Source organism: Pristiophorus japonicus, chromosome 1 (genome assembly GCF_044704955.1).
Source record: "Pristiophorus japonicus isolate sPriJap1 chromosome 1, sPriJap1.hap1, whole genome shotgun sequence".
In the NCBI taxonomy this organism is placed as follows: domain Eukaryota; kingdom Metazoa; phylum Chordata; class Chondrichthyes; family Pristiophoridae; genus Pristiophorus; species Pristiophorus japonicus.
Window position 1 is genome coordinate 429,539,623 of NC_091977.1, and position 24,838 is coordinate 429,564,460.

Sequence of the window (24,838 nt, forward strand, 5' to 3'; positions counted from 1 at the left end):
TGAACACCACTTGGAAAAAGCATAGAGAGTAGCAAGGGAACAGATTGTACTCTGGGTGGGGGACTTCAATGTCCATTGCCAAGAGTGGCTTGGTAGCACCACTACTGACCAAGCTGGCTGAGCCCCGAAGGACATAGCTGCCAGACTGGGCCTGCAGCAGATGGTGAGAGAACCAACACGAGGGGAAAATCTACTTGACCACGTCTGCGGTGATTTATCTGTCGCAGATGCATCTGTCCATGACAGTATTGGAAGCAGTAAACACTGCACCGTCCTTTAGAAACGAAGTTCACACTGAGGACATCCTCCATCGTGTTGTCTGGCATTACCACCATGCTAAATGGGACAGATTCAGAACAGACCGAGCAGCTCAAAACTGGGCAGCCATGAGGCGCTGTGGGCCATCAGCAGCACCACAATCTGCAAACTCATGGCCCGATATATCCCTCACTCTACCATTAGACTCTAGACCAATATGTCGAGGAAGCAACTAGAGGGCTGGCCATCCTAGACTGGGTGATGTGTAATGAGAAAGGACTAATTATCAATTTTGTTGTGCGAGGTCCCTTGGGGAAGAGTGACCATAATATGGTAGAATTCTTTATTAAGATGGAGAGTGATACAGTTAATTCAGAGACTAGGGTCCTGAACTTAAGGAAAGGTAACATCGATGGTATGAGATGTGAATTGGCTAGAATAGACTGGCGAGTGATACTTAAAGGGTTGACGGTGGATAGGTAATGGCAAACATTTAAAGATCACATGGATGAACTTCAACAATTGTACATGCCTGTCTGGAGTAAAAATAAAATGAGATAGGTGGCTCAACCGTGGCTAACAAGGGAAAATAAGGATAGTGTTAAATCCTTAATATGAATTGGCTAGAAAAAGCAGCAAACCTGAGGACTGGGAGAAATTTAGAATTCAGCAGAGGAGGACAAAGGGTTTAATTAGGAGGGGGAAAATAAGAGTATGAGAGGAAGCTTGCTGAGAACATAAAAACTGACTGCAAAAGCTTCTAGAGATATGTGAAGAGAAAAAGATTAGTGAAGACAAACATAGGTCCCTCGCAGTCAGAATCAGGTGAATTTATAATGGGGAATAAAGAAATGGCAGACCAGTTGAACAAATACTTTGGTTCTGTCTTCACGAATGAAGACACAAATAACCTTCCGGAAATACTAGGGGACCAAGGGTCTAGTGAGAAGGAGGAACTGAAGGAAATCCTTATTAGGCGGGAAATTGTGTTAGGGAAATTGATGGGATTGAAGGCTGATAAATCCCCGGGGCCTGATAGTCTGCATCCCAGAGTACTTAAGGAAGTGGCCCTAGAAATAGTGGATGCATTGGTGATCATTTTCCAACAGTCTATCGACGCTGGATCAGTTCCTATGGACTGGAGGATAGCTAATGTAACACCACTTTTTAAAAAAGGAGGGAGAGAGAAAACGGTTAGCCTGACATCAGTAATGGGGAAAATGTTGGAATCAATTATTAAAGATGAAATAGCAGTGCATTTGGAAAGCAGTGACAGGATCAGTCCAAGTCAGCATGGATTTATGAAAGGGAAATCATACTTGACAAATCTTCTAGAAATTTTTTGAGGATGTAACTAGTAGAGTGGACAAGGGAGAACCAGTGGATGTGGTGTATTTGGACTTTCAAAAGGCTTTTGACAAGGTCCCATGCAAGAGATTGGTAGTGTGCAAAATTAAAGTACATGGTATTGGGGATAATGTACTGACGTGGATAGAGAACTGGTTGGCAGACAGGAAGCAGAGAGTCGGGATTAACGGGTCCTTTTCAGAATGGCAGGCAGTGATTAGTGGGATGCCGCAGAGCTCAGTGCTGGGACCCCAGCTATTTACAATATACATTAATGATTTAGATAAAGGAATTGAGTGTAATATCTCCAAATTTGCAGATGACATTAAGCTGGGTGTGAGTTGTGAGGAGGACGCTCAGAGGCTGCAGGGTGACTTGGATAGGTGAGGTGAGTGGGCAAATGCATGGCAGATGCAGTACAATGTGAATAAATGTGAGGTTATCCACTTTGGTGGCAAAAACATGAAGGCAGAATATTATCTGAATTACTGCAGATTAAGAAAAGGGAAGGCGCAACGAGACCTGGGTGTCATGGTACATCAGTCATTGAAAGATGGCATGCAGGTACAGCAGGCAGTGAAGAAGGCAAGTGGTACGTTGGCCTTCATAGCTAGGGGATTTGAGTATAGGAGCAGGGAGGTCTTACTGCAGTTGTACAGGGCCTTGGTGAGGCCTTACCCGGAACATTGTGTTCAGTTTTGGTCTCCTATTCTGAGGAAGGGCGTTCTTGCTATTGAAGGATTGCAGCAAAGACTCACCAGACTGATTCCCGTGATGGCTGGAATCACATATGAGGAAAGACTGGATCTGTATTCACTGGAGTTTAGAAGGATGAGAGGGAATCTCATATAAAATTCTGACAGGACTGGACAGGTTAGATGCAGGAAGAATGTTCCCGATGTTGGGGAAGTCCAGAACCAGGGGACACAGTCTAAGGATAAGGGGTAAGCCATTTAGGACTGTGATGAGGAGAAACTTTTTCACTCAGAGAGTTGTTAACCTGTGGAATTCTCTACCGCAGAGAGTTGTTGATGCCAGTTCATTGGATATATTCAAGAGGGCGTTAGATACGGCCCTTATGGCTAAAAGGATCAAGGGTATGGAGAGAAAGCAGGAAAGGGGTACTGAGGTGAATGATCAACTATGATCTGAATGAATGGTGGTGCAGGCTCGAAGGTCTGAATGGCCTACTCCTGCACCTATTTTCTATGTTTCTATTAACATCAAGCCAGGTGATGAAGCTTGTTCAAGTTAGGCAACCAACCCTGGTTCAACGAGAAATGCAAAAAAGCATGCTGGGAACAGCACCAGACATACCTAAGAATGAGGTGCTAACCTGGGGAAGCTGCAACACAGGACTACATGCATGCTAAACAACGGTCGCAGCATGCTATAGACACAGCTTAGCGATCCCACAACTAACGGATTAGATCAAAGCTCTGCAGTCCTGCCACATTCAGTCATGAATGGTAGTGGACAATTAAACAATTAACAGGAGGAGGAGGCACCATGAATGATGGTGTACCATTAAACAACTGAAAGGAGGAGGAGGTTCCATGAACATCCCCATCCTCAATGATGGTGGAACCCAGCACGTGAGTGCAAAAGGCAAGGCTGAAGCGTTTGCAACCATTTTCAGCTAGAAGTGCTGAGTTAGATGATCCATCTCGGCCTCCTCCTGAGGTCCCCACCAACATAGAAGCCAGTCTTCAGTCAATTCAATTCACTCCACGTCGTATCAAGAAACGCCTGGATGCACTGGATACAGCAAAGGCTATGGACTCCGACAATATCCCGGCTGTCGTGCTGATACCTTGTGCTCCAGAAATAGCCGCTCCTCTAGCCAAGCTGTTCCAGTACAGCTACAACACTGGCATCTACCCGACAATGTGGAAAACTGCCCAAGTATGTCCTCTCCAGAAAAACCAAGACGAATCCAATCTGGCCAATTACCGCCCCCTTAGCCTACTCTTACTCATCGGCAAAGTGATGTAAGGTGTTGTCGACAGTGCTATCAAGTGGCACTTACTCACCAATATCTTGCTCACCGATGTTCAGTTTGGGTTTCGCCAGGACCATCGGCTCCAGACCTCATTACAGCCTTGGTCCAAACATGGACAAAAGAGCTGAATTCCAGAGGTGAGGTGAGAGTGACAGCCCTTGACTTCAAGGCAGCATTTGACTGAGTGTGGCATCAAGGAACCCTAGTAAAATTGAAGTCTATGGGAATCAGGGGAAAAACGCTCCACTGGCTGGAGTCATACCTAGCACAAAGAAAGATTTTTGTGATTGTTGGAGGCTAATTATCTCAGCCGCAGGACATTGCTGTAGGAATTCCTCAGGGCTGTGTCCTAGGCCCAACCATTTTCAGCTGCTTCATCAATGACCTTCCCTCCATCAGAATATCAGAAGTGGGGACGTTCGCTGATGATTGCACAGTGCTCAGTTCCATTAGCAACTCCTCAGATAATAAAGCATTCTACACCCGCATACAGCAAGACCTGGATGACATTCAGGCTTGGACTGATAAGTGGCAAGTAACATTCATGCTACACAAGTGTCAGGCAATGACTATCTCCAACAAGAGAGCGTCTAACCACCACCCCATGACATTCAACGGCATTACCCTTGCCGAGTCCCCCAACATCATCATCCTGGGGATCACCATTGACCAGAAACATAACTGGACCAGCCACATAAATACAGTAGCTTCAAATGCAGATCAGAGGCTGGATATTCTGCGGTGAGTGTCTGACCTCCTGACTCCCTTTCCACCATCTACAAGGCACAAGTCGGGAGTGTGATGTAATAATCTCCACTTGCCTGGATGAGTGCAGCTCCAACAACACTCATGATGCTCGACACCATCCAGGATACTTGATTAGCCCCCCATCCACCACCTTAAACATTCACTCCCTCCATCACCGGAGCACTGTGGTTGCAGTGTGTACCATCTACAAGATGTGTGCAGCAACTCGCCACAGCCTCTTTGACAGCACCTCCCAAACCCATGACCTCTACCACCTAGAAGGACAAAGGCAGCAGGCATGAGAACACCATCGCCTCCAAGTTTCTCTCCAAGTCACACAACATCCTGACTTGGAAATATTGACGTTCCTTCATCGGCACTGGGTTGAAATCCTGGAACTTCCTCCCTAACAACACTATGGGAGTACCTTCTCAAGGGCAATTAGGGATGGGCAATAAATGTTGGCCTTGCCAGTGACACCCACATCCCAGGAATGAATGTAAAAAAAGGACGATGAGGAGAATGTCCCTGGAAATTCAACCCCAATATGTCATTTCCATCAATTGCTGCCTGCATCAGATTAAAAGGTTTAGGTAGTTGTTCACCTGTTGGGAAAAGCACGACCTCGATGCTTGTTCTGTGTACCCAAAGGAAGGACCTTCAAACACTGCCGTCGGTAACTTCAGCACCTCCCGTAGAAACTGGTCAAACTTCACATATATCATTATTCCATTCGAGTCTGATATTTGGGAGAAAATATCTGAAGGACAATAGGGGGGAAAAAGTGTACCATTACTAGTTTTGCAAATACAACCGAAAAGGCTAGCTTTTGCTCAATTGGTTATGCCTTTCAGCCACCTGTTTCAAAAGAAACAGCAGGCTGAGCGTAGATCACGTACAATGCGCCCGCCCGAATCAGTCAGCATAGGGCTCCTGCCATTTCCATGGTTGACCTTCATTTACATTAACTCAGCGAGCTACTAGTGTGAAACATGTTCCTCATAGATGTATTGTCAATGTAAGAGCAGGATATCGGGTGTTGCAGCTGATTTTAAAGGGTCTGCAGCAGCACCGCAAAGGGGAGAGATGGAAAGGTCAGGAGTGAAAGGACAAACCAATTTTGAGGGCCAGGCAAAAAATTGGCAGCAAAAATGTGGAAGCCTACAAGCCTCAAAACTCACAAGCAATTGGTATAAAAAGTGTGCGCAACGCTATCTAGCTTTCCCTGACAACAGCTGAATATTCCATTAATGAACACTCAAAATGGCCACCTACAAGCCTACACCACCCATATTTGGTGACTAGGGCAGGAATTGTTGATAATCTGGCAAACAGAGGAAAATGGTGTCAGGGATTGTAACTATGCCACTTGACCCTTCTTAACATATAATCATATGAGGCTCCCATCGGTTTCCAGTGAGAGCTTCAGCCGCTCAGATCAATTTCCGTCTGAAAATTGGAACGGGAGAGAACCAAGTAGCAAATCAGTGGTTCAACGGCTTGCATTATTTTGGTCCTGCTAACGACCTCTTTTGAATTGCAAATTGTATTTTATACTCTCTTGAACACTCTTAGTCCAAATTAACTCGATTTATTTGGGAGATCTCAGACAGCCATGTGCAGATTAAAATGGAGTTCCTCATCAGACAAGCAGCTTTCTTAAATACAGATCCAGGACTTTAGATCTCCTAGCTAGAGGGCGCTATCCATTATATCATTACACCTTTGCTTTCATAAGAAACAAATTGGATTAAAGTGAGCTTCAATATAAACTAGTAATTAACTTCTTATGAATACATGTTGTAAACATAAGAACATAAGAACTAGGAGCAGGACGAGGCCATTTGGCCCCTCGAGCCTGCTCCGCCATTTAATAAGATCATGGCTGATCTGATCATGGACTCAGCTCCACTTCCCTGCCCGCTCGCCATAACCCTTTACTCCCTTATCGCTCAAAAATCTGTCTATCTCTGCCTTAAATATATTCAATGACCCAGCCTCCACAGCTCTCTGGGGCCAGAGAATTCCATAGATTTACAATTCTCTCAGAGAAGAAATTCCTCCTCATCTCAGTTTTTAATGGGCGGCCCCTTATTCTGAGATTATGACCCCCTCGTTTTAGTTTCCCCTATGAATGGAAATATCCTCTCTGCATCCACCTTGTCGAGCCCCCTCATTATCTTATATGTTTTGATAAGATCGCCTCTCATTCTTCTGAAATCCAATGACTATAGGCCCAGCCTACTCAACTTATCTTCATAAGACAATCCCCTCATCTCCGCACTCAACCTAGTGAACCTTCTCAGATCTGCCTCCAATGCAAGTATATCCTTCCTTAAATACGGAGATCAAAACTGTGCGCAGTACTCTAGGTGTGGCCTCACCAATACCCTGTACAGTTGTAGCAGGACTTCTGTGCGTTTATACTCTATCCCCTTTGCAATAAAGGCCAATATTTCATTTGCTTTCCTGATTACTTGCTGTACCTGCATACTCACTTTTTATGTTTCATGCACAAGAACTCCCAGGTCTCTCTTTACTGCAGCACTTTGCAATTTTTCTCTATTTAAATTATAATTTGCTTTTCTATTTTTTCTGCCAAAGTGGATAACCTCACATTTTCCCACATTATACTGCATCTGCAAAATTTTTGCCCACTCACTTAGCTTGTCCATATACCTTTGCAGATTTTTTGTGTCCTCCTGACAATTTGCTTTCCCACCCATCTTTGCATCATCAGCAAACTTGGCTACATTACACTCGGTGCCCTCATCCAAATCATTAATGTAGACTGTAAATAGTTGAGGCCCCAGCACCAATCCCTGCGGCATCCCACTAGTAGTGAACAACTACAAGTTTAACAAACAAGAACAAATACCTTGTTTTATTGTTTCTTTATTCAAGAGTTACATGTTTCACACTTTGAAACATAAGACTAGACTTTCCCTAAAGCCCCTCCCACCGCTGGATTGCCGCCCAAAAAGACTGGTAAGATTCTTCAAATATTGCTGGTGAAAAATTCCATAAAAAAGGGGAAAAATACCGCCCGGCAAGAAAATGGATCTTACACGTAGATTCTCGGCGGTTAAATGCAAAACTTGGCAAAATGGGTGGTCCTTACCAGAATGGACAGTAAGTACTCAAAATTTAGGCCGAGGCTGCGGTTGGGCCTAGGGAGGGGGGAAAACTCAAAAAATATTTTTTCAATGAAACAAAAAATAAATATTTAGAAAACATTCTCAAAACCCTTTTTAACTTAATCGCCGTGAAAGAATTTTAAAATAATAATTAAAAAACCCTATAACTTACCTTTCTTTGCAGCGTACTTACCTATTGCCCTGTTTCCGGCAGCTTCTCATGGGCATTTTTTTCGATCTTACGTATGGGTCACCATCGAGGCAAAACTTGGACCTTGGCGGTTTTCTTGGCGGTGCACGCAGATGCACGCTGGCGGTCTGCTCTCCAGCGGTATTTTGAAAATGTCGGCCGAAAAAAAACTGTACCACTGAGAAAACCGCTGAAAATGAAGAGGAAAGTCTAGCCCATATTCTTTTATGTCCTGGCCAGTAAACGGATTTTCTGGCACGTCGAAGAGTGCTCTCGATGCCAATGTGAGCAGCATGAAGTCGCTGACAAATGTCGGATCTCAGGGTTTATGGTATGACACAGCAATAGCCTTTGAAGACTATGCCATCCTGTGTTGTGAGTTCGTCACACACTTTGAAGTATGCATGTGTTTCAGTCGGGCATTCTTGTGTCCTTTCTGACCAACCCATTGTGATTTGTTGTATGACCAGTTATAGTGTGCAGTTGCTTGCAGTTGTACATTGTATGTTAGTCAGTCCTTGTTTGAAGAGTGGGAAAAAGTCCACCATGTGGATGCATTCCACTGTAATTTCATTTGGTGACCGCTCTACGTTTTCGAGGCATGTGCACGAGAGGATGTCTGCTAGGTTCATTTTTTTTCCTAGTTGATACATTATTTCAACGTCATATTAGTTGAGCCGAATGAGCAGACGTTGTAGCCACTTGGGGGCTGCAGATAACAGCTTGCGTCATATGGCAACGAAAGGCTTATGGTCTGTCCATAGCTTGATTTTGTGACCGTAAACATATTGATGATTTTGTTTCATTCTGAAGACTTGAGCAAGCAGCTCCTTTTCGATTTGAGCGTATCGCATTTCTGCTGGAGAGAGCGCTCAGCTCGCGTTGTCCCTGTTGCAGAAGAACGAACCTAAGACCCTTGCTCGAAGAATCTCCTTGACCTTCGGTTGTAAGTTTGTAGTCAAAGTATCAGAGCACTGGAGAATCTGTCATGTGTTGTTTGATAGTTTGAAATACTTTGTCTTGTTCTTCAGTCCATTTCCAGACCGTGTCTTTATGAGTAAGCCGTCGCAGAGGCTCACTGAGGTCTGAAAGATCTGGCAAGAATTTTGCGAGGTACTTTGTCATGCCAACAAATCGTTGTACACTGCAACTTCCTGTGGTTTCTGCATTTCGTTGATTGCGACCACTTTGCTTAGGTCTGCTTTGAGTCCATCACTAGACAGTATGTGTTGCACGTATTTCACTTGGGAGCTCTTGTATTCGAACCTACCGAAGTTTAGTTTGATGTTTCGCTCTCTGCATTTCTGCATGAATTTGCGTAAGTTTGCGTCATGATCGTGATTGGCCTCTTTAAGTGTCTCACTGCGTCCAGTGATCAAGATATCATCTGCAATCTTGTAGACTCCATCTAGACCCTCGAGGTTCTGGTCTAGTTTCTGCTGGAAAATTTCCGGGGTAGGACAGATGACTGCCATTCTATTATATCGATATCGTCCCCATGGAGTCTGGAAGGTCGTGAGGTAGGAGGACTCTGTGTCTAGTTCACATTGCAAGAAATCCTCCTTGTAGTCTGCTTTAGTGAAGACCTTTACATTTGACACCTGTGGCAAGATGTCATCGATCACAGGAAGTGGATAGTGTTCGCGTTTCAGGGCATTGTTCAGATGTCGAGGGTCGATACATATTCATATCCTTCCATTTAGCTTTTGTACACTCACTATACTTGATACCCAGTCCATCAGTTCACCAACTTTTGTGATCGTTGTTGTTCTTGCAAATGATCAAGTTCCTCTTTCAGCGTTTGTTTGATCGCTATTGGCACCTGTCTGGGTGGCATTCCCGTTGATTCATTAAGTTCAAGGTGAACTGTCCCTGACATGTGTCCAAGTCCCTTAAACACATCCGGATGCGCATTGTTGACATCAGTTATTGATGCTAGCGAGATGTTTGCCTTGTTCGTAGTTTGCGATTCGCGTGATTCATTTATCACCGCGATAATCTGATGCTGCACTTTTATCAGTTATGGCTGTTGAGCAGTGCGTGAGCCAATCAGTGGTGCACTTTGGCCCTCAATGATCACAAAGAGCATAACTTTTGCTTCTTCTTTGTATTTTCCAGTGGCACATTACAAGTTCCCACCACTGGAATGGTTGAATGGTTGCCATATAGTCAGTGTTGTCTTAGATTCTTTTACCTTTAAGCCTTTAGGTAAGTATCGAAGAGGTAGCATATTGCATGTGGCCCCACACTCTATTTGCATTTTTACCATTTAACCTTTAATGGAGAAGGTAGCCAGAATCTTGTGGATGCATTGGTTGCAATTTACCAAAATTCCCTGGATTCTGGGGAGGTCCCAGCAGATTGGAAAACTACAAATGTAACGCCCCTATTTAAAAAAGGAGGCAGACAAAAAGCAGGAAACTATAGACCAATTAGCCTAACATCTGTGGTTGGGAAAATGTTGGAGTCCATTATTAAAGAAGCAATAGCAGGACATTTGGATAAGCAAAATTCGGTCAGGCAGAGTCAGCATGGATTTATGAAGGGGAAGTCATGTTTGGCAAATTTGCTGGAGTTCTTTGAGGATGTAAGGAACAGGGTGGATAAAGGGGAACCAGTGGATGTGATGTATTTGGACTTCCAGAAGGCATTTGACAAGGTGCCACATAAAAGGTTTCTGCACAAGATAAAAGTTCACGGGGTTGGGCGTAATATATGAGCATGGATAGAGGATTGGCTAACTAACAGAAAACAGAGAGTCGGGATAAATGGTTCATTCTCTGGTTGGCAACCAGTAACTAGTGGGGTGCTGCAGGGATCAGTGCTGGGACCCCAACTATTTACAATCTATATTAATGACTTGGAAGAAGGGACTGAGTGTAACATAGCCAAGCTTGCTGATGATACAAAGATGGGAGGAAAAGCAATGTGTGAGGAGGGCACAAAAAATCTGCAAAAGGACATAGACAGGCTAAGTGAGTGGGCAAAAATTTGGCAGATCGAGTATAATGTTGGAAAGTGTGAAGTCATGCACTTTGGCAGAAAAAATCAAAGAGCAAATTATTATTTAAGTGGAGAAAATTGCAAAGTGCCGCAGTACAGCAAGACCTGGGGGTACTTGTGCATGAAACACAAAAGGATAGTATGCAGGTACAGCGCGTGATCAGGAAGGCTAATGGTATCTTGGCCTTTATTGCAAAGGGGATGGAGTATAAAAGCAGGGAAGTCTTGCTACAGCTATATAGAGTATTGGTGAGGCCACACCTGGAATACTGCGTGCAGTTTTGGTTTCCATATTTACGAAAGGATATATTTGCTTTGGAGGCAGTTCAGAGAAGGTTCACTAGGTTGATTCCGGGGATGAGAGGGTTGACTTATGAGGAAAGGTTGAGTAGGTTGGGCCTCTACTCATTGGAGTTCAGAAGAATGAGAGGTGATCTTATAGAAACGTATAAGATTATGAGGGGGCTTGACAAGATGGATGCAGAGGGGATGTTTCCACTGATGGGCGAGACTAGAACTAGAGGGCATAATCTTAGAATAATGGGCCGCCCATTTAAAACAGAGATGAGGAGGAATTTCTTCTCTCAGAGGGTTGTAAATCTGTAGAATTTGCTGCCTTGGAGAGCTGTAGAAGCTGGGACATTGAATAAATTTAAGACAGAAATAGACAGTTTCTTGAGCAATAAGGGGATAAGGGGTTATGGGGAGCGGGCGGGGAAGTGGAGCTGAGTCCATGATCAGATCAACCATGATCTTATTGAATGGTGGAGCAGGCTCGAGGGGCCGTATGGCCTACTCCTGTTCCTATTTCTTATGTTCTTATGATACCTTCTGTCAGCTTTGTCCTTGATTGTGCAATCAACTTTACCAAGCATCTTTACAGTCATGACTTCAAAATCCAAATCATCCCTGTCTTCATATAGTGCATGAACTTTTGACTTGCCCTTATATTTACGGTTATGTGTAGACTTCTGCCTCGATCCACTCTGCATGCACTTTAGAGAAAAATGATTTTGTTTGCCACAACTTGTGCAGGTCTTCCTATATGCTGGGCATTTAGTTTTTGACAGCACATATCTTTTGCTACAATATCTACAATTGTTTGTGAACTCCTTGTCTGTGAATTCTTTCTTAGTGGGTCGGGGTTTCTGTGTGACAACTTTGACATCTTCAGAGTCTAAATCTGTTTTAGTGAACTTCATGAATTTCATTTGCGCAACTGTGGCCTCTGTAGCTTTACAGAGCATCACACATTTATCTAGTGTTAGGCTTGAGTCTTGCAACAGCCTGTTACGCAGAGTGTTATCATATATTCCGCAGACTATGCGGTCGCTGATGAAATTATCCCTCAAATTGTTAAAATCACATGTTGATGCTAGCTCCCTCACTTTCACGAGATATCTGCCAAACCGCTCGTCCCCTTGTATATAGTTGTTAAACTGGTACCGTTCATAGATGATGTTGGTTTTACCTTTACAGTGCTCTTCCTAGAGCTTCAAAATAATCTCAATTTCCTGCTTGTCTTCCTCTGATTTGAATGGAAGATTATTGTGGATATCTAGAACATCTCTGCCAATGGCAGTGATAAATGTTGTAACCCTAATTCTATCTGTTTTTTCCAGAATATTCGTGATAATTTCATAACTGTCCCACAGCTGTTTGAATTTTTTCCAGTTGGCTTTCAAATCGGCAGTCATCTGCAATGGAGGTGGGAGAGTAATGTGCACGGGAATTGGCACCATGGTGGTCATGATAGCTCACTACAGTTTAGGACTTTTGAGTATGTTACATACATGTATACAGTTCAAATAACCAGAGGACTAGAACATGGCTAATAGTAAAATATCGTGGCCATGTATTTGTACAAATACTTTTTCAATCAAAGCTCTACTTTGTGTGTGGCCAAGACTAGTGGGAGGCCAGAGGATTGGCAATTTTTAAAAAGCCAGCAGAGAACGACTAAAAAATATGATTAAGAGAGGGAAGATAGATTATGAAAGTAAACTAGCATGAAATATTAAAACAGATAGTAAGAGTTTCTACAGGTACATAAAAAGGAAAAGAGTGGCTAAAGTAAATGTTGGTCCCCTGGAGGATGAGACTGGGGAATTAATAATGGGGAACAGGGAAATGGCAGAGACGTTGAACAAATATTTTGTATTGGTCATCACGGTAGAACATCCCAATAGTGGATAATCAAGGGGATATAGGTAGGGAGGAACTTAATAGAATCATTATCATTAATGAAGTAGTGCTCAGTAAAATAATGGGACTAAAAGCGGATAAAACCCCTGGACCTGATGGCTTACATCCTAGGGTCTTAAGAGAAGTGGCTGCAGAGATAGTGGATGCATTGGTTGTAATCTACCAAAATTCCCTGCATTCTGGGGCGGTCCCAGCAGATTGGAAAACCGCAAATGTAACCCCTATTTAAAAAAGCAGGCAGACAAAAAGTAGGAAACTATAGACCAGTTAGCCTAGCATCTGGGAAAATGCTGGCGTCCATTATTAAGCAAGCAGTAGCAGGACATTTGGACAAGCATGATTTAATGAAGCAGAGTCAGCATGGTTTTATGAAAGGGAAATCATGTTTTACAAATTTGCTGGAGTTTTTTGAGGATGTAACGAGCAGGGTAGATAAGGAGGAACCAGTGGATGTGATATATTTGGATTTCCAAAAGGCATTCAATAAAGTGCCACATAAGAGGTTGCTGCACAAGATAAAAGCTTACAGGGTTGGGGTTAATATATTAGCATCGATGGAGGATTGGTTAACTAACAGAAAACAGAGTCGGGATAAATGGGTCATTTTCCAGTTGGCAAACAGTGACTAATGGGGTGCCGCAGGGATCGGTGCTGGGTCCTCAACTTTTTACAATCTATATTAATGACTTGGATGAAGGGACCGAGTGTAATGTAGCCAAATTTGCTGATGATTCAAAGATGGGTGGGAAAGCAAATTGTGAGGAGGACACAAAAAATCTGCAAAGGGATATAGACAGGCTAAGTGAGTGGGCAAAAATTTTGCAGATGGAGTATAATGTGGGAAAATGTGAGGTTATCCTCTTTGGCAGAAAAAAATTGAAAAGCAAATTAGAATTTAAATGGAGATAAATTGCAAAGTGCTGCAGTACAGAGATAACTGGAGGTCCTTGTGCATGAAACACAAAAAGTTAGTATGCAGGTACAGCAAGTGATCAGGAAGACAAATGGAATGTTGGCCTTTATTGCAAGTGGGATAGAGTATAAAAGCAGAGAAGTCCTTCTACAACTGTACAGGGTATTGGTTAGGCCACACCTTGAGTACTGCGTACGTTTCTGGTCTCCGTATTTAAGGAAGTATAAACTTGCACTGGAGGCTGTTCAGAGAAGGTTCATTAGGTTGATTCCAGAGATGAGGGGGTTGACTTATGAAGATAGGTTGAGTTGGTTGGGCCTATACACATTGGAGTTCAGAAGAATGAGAGGTGATTTTATTGAAACATATAAGATAATGAGGGGGCTCGAGAAGGTGGATGCAAAGACAATATTTCCACTCATAGGGGAAATTAAAACTAGGAGACATAGTCTTAGAATAAAGGGACCGCCAATTTAAAACTGAGATGAGGAGAAATTTATTCTCTCAGAGGGTTGTAAATCTATGGAAGTCACTGCCCCAAAGAGCTGTGGAGGCTGGGTCATTGAATATATTTAAGGTGGAGATAGACAGATTTTTGAGCGATAAGAGAGGAAAGGGTTATGGCGAGCAGGCAGGGAAGTGGAGCTGAGTCCATGGTCAGATCAGCCATGATATTGAATGGCGGAGCAGGCTTGAGAGGCCAAATGGTCTATTCCTGCTCCTATTTCTTATGTTCTTATAATAGCTTATGCTGCCTTAAGTTTATTTCACTAAAGCCTCTAGATTACTTTACACGTTTAGGACTATTTATCACCCTTCATAGATCCACACGGATGTGTACGAAGCACGTTTTGCACTGCAGTGCTTAACGTTGATTTTGATCGGCTCGAAAAACTCTTACAGTTCTAATATTTCGATCATAGATGTTTTCAACGAAAGATCGGAAGTCCCCGCTTCTGACACCATGTATTTTATAGTCTCTTGAACACTCTTAGTTCAAATTAACTCTATTTATTTGTGAGATCTCAGACAGCCATGTGCAGTTTAAAATAGAGTTCCTCATCAGACAAGCAGCTTTCTTAAATACAGATCTGTACTTTAGACCTCCTAGCTAGAGGGCGCTATACATTATATCGTTACACAAATTAGGTGGTAGGGACACAAAAATCGTTCTCCATGAATCAGGGCATTGGCATATTTAAAAAGTATTCTAATTGTTGATCAAATAAAGAAAATAACACAACCAATGCAAAGACAACCAATCTGCGAGGATTGGGGTCATGCTCCATGGAGCATCTTCAATTCTGTTTCCTAACTCTGCCACCGCCTCAGCTCATCTGCTGTTGAAACCCTCATCCATGCCTTTGTTACCTCTAGACTTGACTTTTCCAATGCTCTCCTGGCCGGCCTCCCATCTTCCACCCTCCATAAACTTTAACTCATCCAAAACTCTGCTGCCCATATCCTAACGTGCACAAAGTCCGGTTCACCCATCACCCCTGTGCTTGCTGACCTACATTGGCTCCAGGTTGGGAATGCCTCAATTTTAAAATTCTCATCCTTGTTTCCAAATCCCTCCATGGCCCTGCCCCTCCCTATCTCTGTAGTGTCCTCCAGCCCTACAAACCTCTGAGATCTCTGCGCTCCTCCCAATTCTGGCCCCTTATTTTAAGCACAGTACCATTGATGGTTGTGCATTTAGCTGCCTAAGCCCTAAATCTCTCCATCTCTCTACCTCTCTCTCTTTCTTTAAGACGCTCCTTAAAACCTACTTCTTTGTCCAAGCTTTTGATCATCTGTCCTAATATCTCCTTATGTGGCTTGGTGTCAAATTTAGTTTGATAACGCTGCTGTGAAGCACTTTGGGATGTTTTACTACGTTAAAGGCGCTATTCAAATGCAAATTGTTGTTGCTGTTATTGTAAACCAGAAATGTTAGATCAGAATACCATGGATCAAATCAACTCTTTTAAAGCAGAATTCATTGTAGTTATTTCTTGATTCGCTCTATATAAAAAGGCAAATAACATATGTAATTTTAAGTTCCAAAAAAAAGACTTGATGGGGCCGAAATTCAGGGTCCGGATAAGGTCCGTTACTGCGGGAATGTGGCAGCCTGTTGCGGAATCGAATGGCCACCGATTTCTAGTCGGATGGCCGCCGCCAGCCAAATTCAGCAGGGGGGGTTTTTCTGGCTGTCTCCAATTCCGCTGCTGCCGAGCAGCCATAAGTGCATTATCAGTGCGCGCACCGCTGGGAACCCCCATCCCCGTCAATATTCAGGCCGAAAAATGTAATGCCTGCCGAGCGGTGCCCCCGACAGCCTTTTCTGTTGGTGCACCTTTCATTCCCTCTCTCAGCCCTGGCTGCGCGGCGGCCATTAAAGGTAAGGGCCCAATGCCGCCGTCGCCATTTTATTTTCTTTGCCGACCAACTTCCATGTCGGCCGGACTATTGTGCTCCCTGGTTCGGCTGAGCTGCCAACAGATAACCTGGCACCCCCTCTTGGGTGGCAGGCAACTGGCCCAGTCGAAACCCTCCCTGGTGGCCCAGTGGCCGATCCTAAACATTCGCCGATTCTCTCCCCTTTAAGGGAGGGGAGAGACATAGTGATGCAGATGGGCAATGACGTCACCACCGCTCTGCTGCTGAGTGGCAGCGGCGGAGAATCCATCCCACCTCCACTTCCGCCCCTCACCAACACTTACTGCCTCACTTCCAGCCCCATTATGACCGACTTCCAGGCCGCTCAAAAAAAAAGACAAAGACCTGAATATCGATCAAGAGTCGACCTCTTCCGAGGCGGCGGTGAAAGCACTTAAAAAACGGTAAGTGCGCCAGCTTTCTGGAGGGCCTGAATTTCGGCCCCGTCATCTGTGCTGAGGTAGCTGATCTCAGCTGGTGCAGAAGTTGCGGTGCTGCTATTGGCTTCAACATCCATGACCTGAGGGGGAATGATCAGCTAGGATGCCACCTCTCGATTGCTATCCAGTGATCCCTGCTGGAAAGTGTGCATGTGTGGACATCAGGTGAGGTCAGGTTTGGCCTTGGTTGTGATGACCCACTATGTTAAAAGTCTTCTAACACTCAATATCTAGGATCATACATGCAAATGCCCACTTGAGCAAGGTATGAGAGGGCTATGATCATCCCTGTAACAGCACACGAGCAACACCCAGCATCTTCAGGAGAATAGAGGGGAAAAGAGAAAAATGGTAGAAAGAAAGGAAACTGGGGATTGGAAATGATAATGTTAGGGGTCTGAATATTAAAAATATCTACTGTTTCCCTTCCTATTTCTGCTGAATACATAAACCTTAAAATAACCCATAATGCCACAGACAAAAATGAGTTTGTGGGTTCTATCCACCAGTGTGACAAATTCTGTATTCAATGGTTTGTCGTGGGGTATTGCAAGACAATCTTACTTTAGTGTTGGAACTGTACTCCATCAGCAGGCCGAGGCCATTGGAGGGAGCAGCGTGCGGCGGCATACTACTGCAGGGAGCAGCGTATACTGCTTCAGGAGGGCAACGGCTATGCAGGGCGGACAGGCACAACAGGAGGAGCGAAGGAGCGGCAAGAGTCGTAGACCGGGGCCCAGGAAAGTCGTGAATCTGGGGCCCAGAAGAGTCGAGAGCCCAGGGGCAGCACGGGCCAGCCCACACTGTGATATGTGTGCGCGTTCGGTCTGTGCAGCAGAGCTGGTCTCCAGTTAGCCTTGGGTAATCCTTGCCACTGGACCTAGCTCTGTCAAGCCCGTGTGGTGGCTGGCGTGTAACAGCCACCATACATTAAAAAAATCGAAGCACAGGCATCTTCCACCCTTCACAATGTAATTCAAGATCTGGAATATTAGGTCCTTCATTGAAACACCTGTGAACTCATCCCTTTTTGGCGTGGAAGCAAGTCATCCTCGCTTCGAGGGACTGCCTATGATGATGATATTGGATTATTACAAAAGCCATCATAGGACCCATTTTGATTCCACATTTTTACAAGAGTAACTTCCAACTACAGTATGCAGAAATCTGACGGTATTAGACGGCCGTCCATTATACACGCCACCTGATTTTCCTTTCCATTGAAGATAGTTCCTTCAGATCCCTGGGGGGCGGCCCTTTGCCACCCAAAATCCTGCTCCCAGGTAGGTAGCAGTTCTAACTGGGTTCTGAAAGTAGACTGACAGCAATCATGCAGATGATGCCCAGGAGTTAAACTCTCCCTGTCCTTGTGCTGTAGAGGGCCAGATGGCTTCCAATCTGCCTTGGACCCCTGCCGCATCGTTTTCCATTAAATCGCCTTCCTTATCTTTATATAATGGCAACTAACCAATTACAGTGATAAAAGAGAATGGATCAGACAAATTCATGTGGATAAATCTATTGCAATGATAAAACTGATATAAAACAAACGATTTTACCCTGTCCGCCAGGCAAGCGGCTAGTTTAAATCACCCATGTGTTCCCGTGGGTTCCGATTTTAACCAGCTCTTCTGAGCAAGTGAGAGGAAGCCAGAAGCTAGTAAGGTCATTCTGAAAGTATCCAGATCGAGCTCCGATGACATCATTGGGGCCTGAATACAATTTTAACTGAAGGCTTGCATGAGAAAGCCATTGTGGCATTTAGGAATAAACCTAACCCACCAGGTCGACGTGGTGGGAAGAGGAAACAGGGCCAGGAGAGGCCGAAAAAGGTAAGTGGTTTTCCTTTTAAAAAAAAACTATTCACCTGCTCTTCCTGGCCCCACAAGAAAAAGTAAGGCCCCCCCCACGCCCCACACACCCCCACCCGCAATGGTGAGGCCCTCCTGAAGCCTCTCCCAACCACTTGTCTGAGTGCAGGAAACAGCTCCTTCAGTCCCAGCAGTGATCTCTTGCAACATTACATTTTGCTCCCACCCACCGGCCAGCTGCCGCTCCACTCTGGCTGTATAGATATGTGTGCTTGAAAGAGAGATTACAGATGTTAAGTTCAGAATAACTCCACGAGACTGTGTTGTAAGCTCAAACCATTGTGACCTTGGTCTCTTTAATATAACTCCAAAGTGAGGCAGCAGCATGGTGGACTGCCTTTTATGCCTGCTTGCTCCAGGGTACACAGGTGACCCATAGGTTTCCCACAGGTGTGCCCCCTAATGGCAAGTCTGACACATAGGTTAGATTCACATACATAACATCACTTCCCCCCAAAGTCTTAAGTACAAGTTATTTACAGGTTGAGGCGAACTGGCGCTCTGCGTTCCCGAGTCGATCGCCTGAGTTGAAGTCCTGGCATGGGTGAGTTGGTCGGATCATTGCTGCGCTGCAGCGCAACTGGTCTGATCGGACTGTCGGGCATGGTGGGTTCATCCTTGTGATTGACAGCGAGGTCAATTGCTGGTTGGGTGTGCGTTGATGGATCATAGATAGTAGGGTTTTCTTCACAGCTGTTCTTGGTTGTCCATGAATCGCAGTTTGGTCTGATCCAGGTGCTTTCTGCACGTTTGCCCATTCAACAATTTCACAAAAACACTCTATTCCCCTCCTTGGCTAAGACAGTGCCAGCAATCCACTTGGGACCGTGACCGTAATTTAGAACAAACACCGGATCATTAACCTCAATGTCATGTGATGCTGCCACGCGATCATGTACACGTTATTGCCTGTGCCGCCGGGTTTTTACGTGATCATTGAGATCCAGGTGGACTAAAGAGAGCCTGGTTTTGAGTGCTCTCTTCATTAACAATTTTGCAGGAGGAACTCCGATGAGCGAGTGGGGGTGCGTTCGGTAGCTGAGCAGGACCCTAGATAACCGGGTCTGCAAGGAGCCATCCGTTACGCGTTTCAAGCTTTGCTTGATGGTTTGGACTGCCCGTTCCGCTTGGCCATTGGATGCAGGCTTAAATGGGGCAGACCTCACATGTTTAATGTCATTGTGGGTCATGAACTCGTTGAATTCCGAGCTGGTGAAACATGGTCCATTGTCACTGACAAGACGTCGGGCAACCCATGAGTGGTGAACATGGCCCGGAGGCTTTCAATGCTGGCAGTGGACGTACATGATGACATTATTATATATTCAATCCATTTTGAGTAAGCGTCCACTGCTACTAGAAACATCTTCCCTAGAAAAAGGCCAGCGAAATCTACGTGGACCCTGGACCACGGTTTGGAGGGCCATGACCACAGGCTCAGGGGGGCCTCCTTGGGTGCGTTGCTCAGTTGTGAGCAAGTGTTGCATTGGTGTACGCATGACTCCAATTCGGAATCAATGATGGGCCACCAAACGTGCGACCTGGCGATAGCCTTCATCATGACTATGCCTGGGTGGGTACTGTCTCGGTCGCGTATAAATGTTTCCCTGCCCTTTTTGGGCAAAATCACGCGATTCACCCATAGGAGGCAATCCGAATGGACTGAAAGTTCGTCCTTGCATCGGTGAAAAGGCTCAATTGCCTCTTGCACTTCCCCGGGAATCTCCGACCAGCTCCCATTGAGGATGCATCTTTTTATTAGTGATAACAGGGGGTCTTGGATGGTCCAGGACCTGATCTGGTGAGCAGTGACGGGTGACCCCTCACTCTCAAAAGCATCCATTACCAGAAGCAAGTCTGTGGGTTGCGCCATTTCCACCCCGGTGGTGGGCAATGGCAGCCGATTGAGGGCATCAGCACAGTTCTCTGTGCCTGGTCTGTGGCGGATTACATAATCATAAGCAGACAATGTTAGTGCCCATCTCTGGATGCGGGACGAAGCATTGGTGTTGATACCTTTGCTTTCTGAGAGCAGTGAGGTAAGCGGTTTATGGTCGGTTTCGAGCTCGAACCGGAAGCCAAATCGGTATTGGTGCATTTTCTTAACCCCGTATACACATGCCAACGCTTCTTTCTCAACCATACTGCAGGCTCTTTCAGCCTTGAATAAACTCCTGGACTCATATGCAACTGGTTGCAGTTTGCCTGACAGATTGGCTTGCTATAACACACAACTAACCCTGTATGACGATGCATCACATTCTAGTACTAAACGTTTACATAGGTCACACAATACAAGTAACTTGTTAGAGCATAGCAAATTTATGGCCTTATTAAAGGCTGTCTCTTGAGATTTACCCCAAACCCAGTCATCACCCTTGCATAGCAATAAATGCAAGGGTTCCAGCAGTGTGCTCAACCCTGGTAGTAAGTTACCAAAATAGTTGAGGAGTCCCAGGAACGAACGCAGCTCCATCACATTCTGTGGTCTGGGTGCATTCTTGATGGCCTCCGTCTTGGAGTCTGTGGGTCTGATGCCATCTACTGCGATCTTCCTCCCCAGAAATTCGACATCTGGCACCAGGAAAACACACTTGGAGCATTTCAGCCTGAGTCTCACTCTGTCCAGTCGGTTTAGAACCTCTTCCAGGTTGTGCAAGTGTTCGGTGGTGTTGCAACCAGTGATCAAGATGTCGCCTTGGAACACCACGATGCATGGAACCGATTTCAGCAGACTCTCCATGTTCCTCTGGAAGATGGCCGCTGCTGAGCGAATCCCAAATGGGCATCTGTGGTACACGAACAGTCCTTTGTGCATGTTGATGCACATCAACTTCTTTGACGGTTCAGCTAGCTCCTGTGTCATGTAAGCAGAGGTTAGGTTGAGCTTGGTGAATGACTTTCCACCTGCTAGCGTTACGAATAAGTCCTCTGCTTTAGATAGTGGGAACTGATCCTGTAACGAGACTCGGTTGATCGTCACCTTGTACTTCCCGCAGATTCTTTAGTACCGGCACGATTGGACTGGCCCACTCATTGAACTCGACTGGCGATATGATTCCCTCTCGTTCAAATCTGTCCAGCTCGATTTCGACTTTCTCTCGCATCATATATGGGACTGCTCGGGCCTTGTGATGAACGGGCCATGCCCCAAGAACAAGAAGAATCTGCTCTTTGGCACCTGTGAAGTTGCCGATGCCTGGCTCAAATCACGCCGGGAATTTGTTGAGCACGTGGGCGCAAGGGGCGTCATCCACCGAAGACAGTGCTTTGATGTCGCCACAGTTCCACTGGACCTTGCCTAGCCAGCTCCTGCCGAACAGCATTGGGCCATCGCCTGGTACAATCCATAGTGGTAAATCATGCACCGTTCCGTCTTATGATACTTTCACTACCGCACTGCCGATAACAGATATGAATTCTGTAAAGTCCTTACAACAATACCACAAATCCACACGAGGCACATTCTATGGACAAGGTCACTCCATGACCTGAACCTTTATTCACAGGACCAAGAAGTGATGACCCTGCGTCGGACCTCCCTGTATATATCTGGATGACCAGTTGAGGAGTGTCTCCCACAAGTTCACCCCCTGTGGTCAAGGTGTGCATTTCTTATGTATATACAGCATTGCAGTGTTGTTACATAAAGGTTACATACATGACATCACCTCCCCCTCAACATGTTATTGGAATCATAGGTTAAGTCTCTCGTATGGTCTGCGCTCTCTCGTGGAGCACTGCAGTTGGGGCTCTGGTTGTTGAGCCTTGTTATGCGTGTCTGTCACCTATGGTGATTCCGGCCTGACCGCAGGAACTGTGCATGCTGCTGAATGTTCTTGTTGCTCGTTCATTGGCGGTGGTGTGAATACCATCTCATGATCTTCCTCAGGTTCCTCAGTGTCCATGCTGAACCTTTTTTTCACTTGGTCCAGATGCTTGCGGCATATCTGCCCATTGTTAAGTTGAACCACTATGACCCTATTCCCCTCTTTGTTTATTACAATACCCTCAAGCCATTTGGGCCCCAAAGTGTGATTGAGAACAAATACGGGGTCATCAATTTCTATACATCTCCCCCTTGAATTTCGGTCGTGGTACTCGCTTTGGGACTGGCGCTTGCCCTCAACAATGTCGGACAGGACTGGATGAAGGAGGGCCAGCCGAGTTTTGAGTGTTCGTTTCATGAATAGCTCCGCGGGCGGGACACCCGTGAGCGAGTGCGGTCAGGACCTATAGGTCAGCAGGAGGCGCGATAGGCGGCATTGAAGGGAGGGTCCTTGAATCCGGAGCATGCCTTGTTTTATGATTTGGACCACACGTTCTGCCTGGCCATTGGAGGCCGGCTTGAACGGTGCTGTCCTGACATGGTTAATGCCATTACCCAACATGAACTCCCGGAATTCGTAGCTTGTGAAACATAGGCCATTATCGCTAACTAGGATGTCCGGCAAGCCATGAGTCGCAAAGACCGCACGTAGACTCTCCACAGTGGTGGATGTCGTGCACAAATTCAAAATGATGCACTCGATCCATTTCGAGTACGCATCAACCACAATGAGAAACATTTTTCCCATGAACGGGCCCGCGTAGTCTACGTGAATACGTGACCATGGCCTGGTGGGCCAGGGCCACGGGCTGAGCAGGACCTCTCTGGGGGCATTGCCCAGCTGGGCACACGTCGTGCACCTGCGAACACAGCGTTCCAGGTCTGAATCAATTCCCGGCCACCACACGTGACCGGGCAATGGCCTTCATCAGCACGATGCCTGGGTGCTCGCTGTGGAGTTCCCTGATGAATGCTTCTCAGCCCCTCTGGGGCATGACTACCCAGCTGTCCCATAGTAGGCAGTCGGCTTGAATGGAGAGCTCATCCATCCGTCTGTGAAACGGTCTGACCTCCTCAGGGCATGCTCCGTGTGCGGGCGTCCAATCCCCAGTCAGGACACATTTCTTAATCAAGGATAGGAGGGGATCTCTGTTGGTCCAGATTTTGATCTGGCGGGCTGTGATGGGGGAGCCTGCACTGTCAAAGGCATCGACAGCCATGACCATCTCAGCGCTTTTCTCCGCTGCCGCCTCAGTGGCGGCCAGTGGAAGCCTTCTGAGCGCGTCAGCGCAGTTTTCGGTGCCGGGCTGGTGCCGGATGGTGTAGTCATACACAGCGAGCGTGAGAGCCCATCGCTGTATGCGAGCTGACGTATTGGCATTGACAGCCTTGCTGTCTGACAGCAGGGATGTTAACGGCTTGTGGTCCGTTTCTAATTCGAACCTCCTGCCAAAAAGGTACTGATGCATCTTTTTCACCCCATAGACACATGCGAGTGCTTCCTTCTCAACCATCCCATAACCCTGTTCAGCTTGAGAGCGTGACCTGGAGGCATAAGCCACAGGTTGTAATTGGCCCTCAGCATTACCCTGCTGCAACATGCACCCAACTCCACAGGACGATGCATCACACGTCAGAACCAATTTCTTACGGGGGTCGTACAGCGTCAACAACTTATTTGAACAAAGTAGGTTCTGCGCCCGATTGAAAGCCCGTTCCTGACAGTCCCCCCAAAACCAATCGCAACCCTTACACGCAGGAGCACGTGTAGCGGCTCCAATAATGTGCTTAAGTTCGGCAGAAAGTTCCTGAAATAGTTCAAGAGTCCCAGAAATGAATACAACTCCGATGTGTTGCAGGGCCTGGGCACTCGTCGAATCGCCTCCGTTTTGGATTCGGTGGGCCGAATCCCATCTGCAGCAACCCTTCTGCCCAGGAACTCAACCTCAGGAGCCAAAAACACACATTTAGACTTCTTGAGTTGCAGGCCTACCCGGTCCAGTCGGCGTAGCACCTCCACCAGGTTGTGGAGGTGTTCCTTGGTGTCATGATCGGTGATGAGGATGTCGTCCTGAAATACGATTGTTCCGGGAATGGATTTGAGCAGGCTTTCCATTTTCTTTGAAAAATCGCGGCCGCTGATCGAATGCCAAACGGACACCTGTTGTAAACAAACAGTCCCTTGTGCGTGGTGATGGTGGTCAGTAGTTTAGATTCGTCGGCCAGTTCTTGGGTCATGTAGGCTGAAGTGAGGTCCAACTTGGTGAGCAGCTTGCCACCTGCCAGCAAAAAGGTCCTCTGCTCTCGGGAGCGGGTATTGGTCTTGTAGGGACACCCGGTTGGTAGTGGTCTTGTAGTCGCCACAGATCCTGACCGAGCCATCCGCTTTTAGGACGGGAACGATGGGGTTGAATTCAACGGGCGAGATGATGCCCTCTCTCAGCAACCGGTCCAACTTGCTTTCAATTTTCT

General features: G+C 45.9%; 1 protein-coding gene across 17 annotated transcripts in view; it reads right to left on the reverse strand.

Annotated features, from left to right (window-relative positions):
* Window positions 1–24,838, reverse strand: part of dtna (dystrobrevin, alpha) — a 709,829-nt gene that overhangs the window by 292,477 nt on the left and 392,514 nt on the right. For all 17 annotated transcript variants that reach the window (XM_070892657.1, XM_070892659.1, XM_070892667.1 and 14 more), the window contains one exon: window positions 4,960–5,114. In XM_070892657.1, coding sequence (XP_070748758.1) covers window positions 4,960–5,114 — 155 coding nt within the window. The remainder of the gene's footprint in view (window positions 1–4,959; window positions 5,115–24,838) is intronic.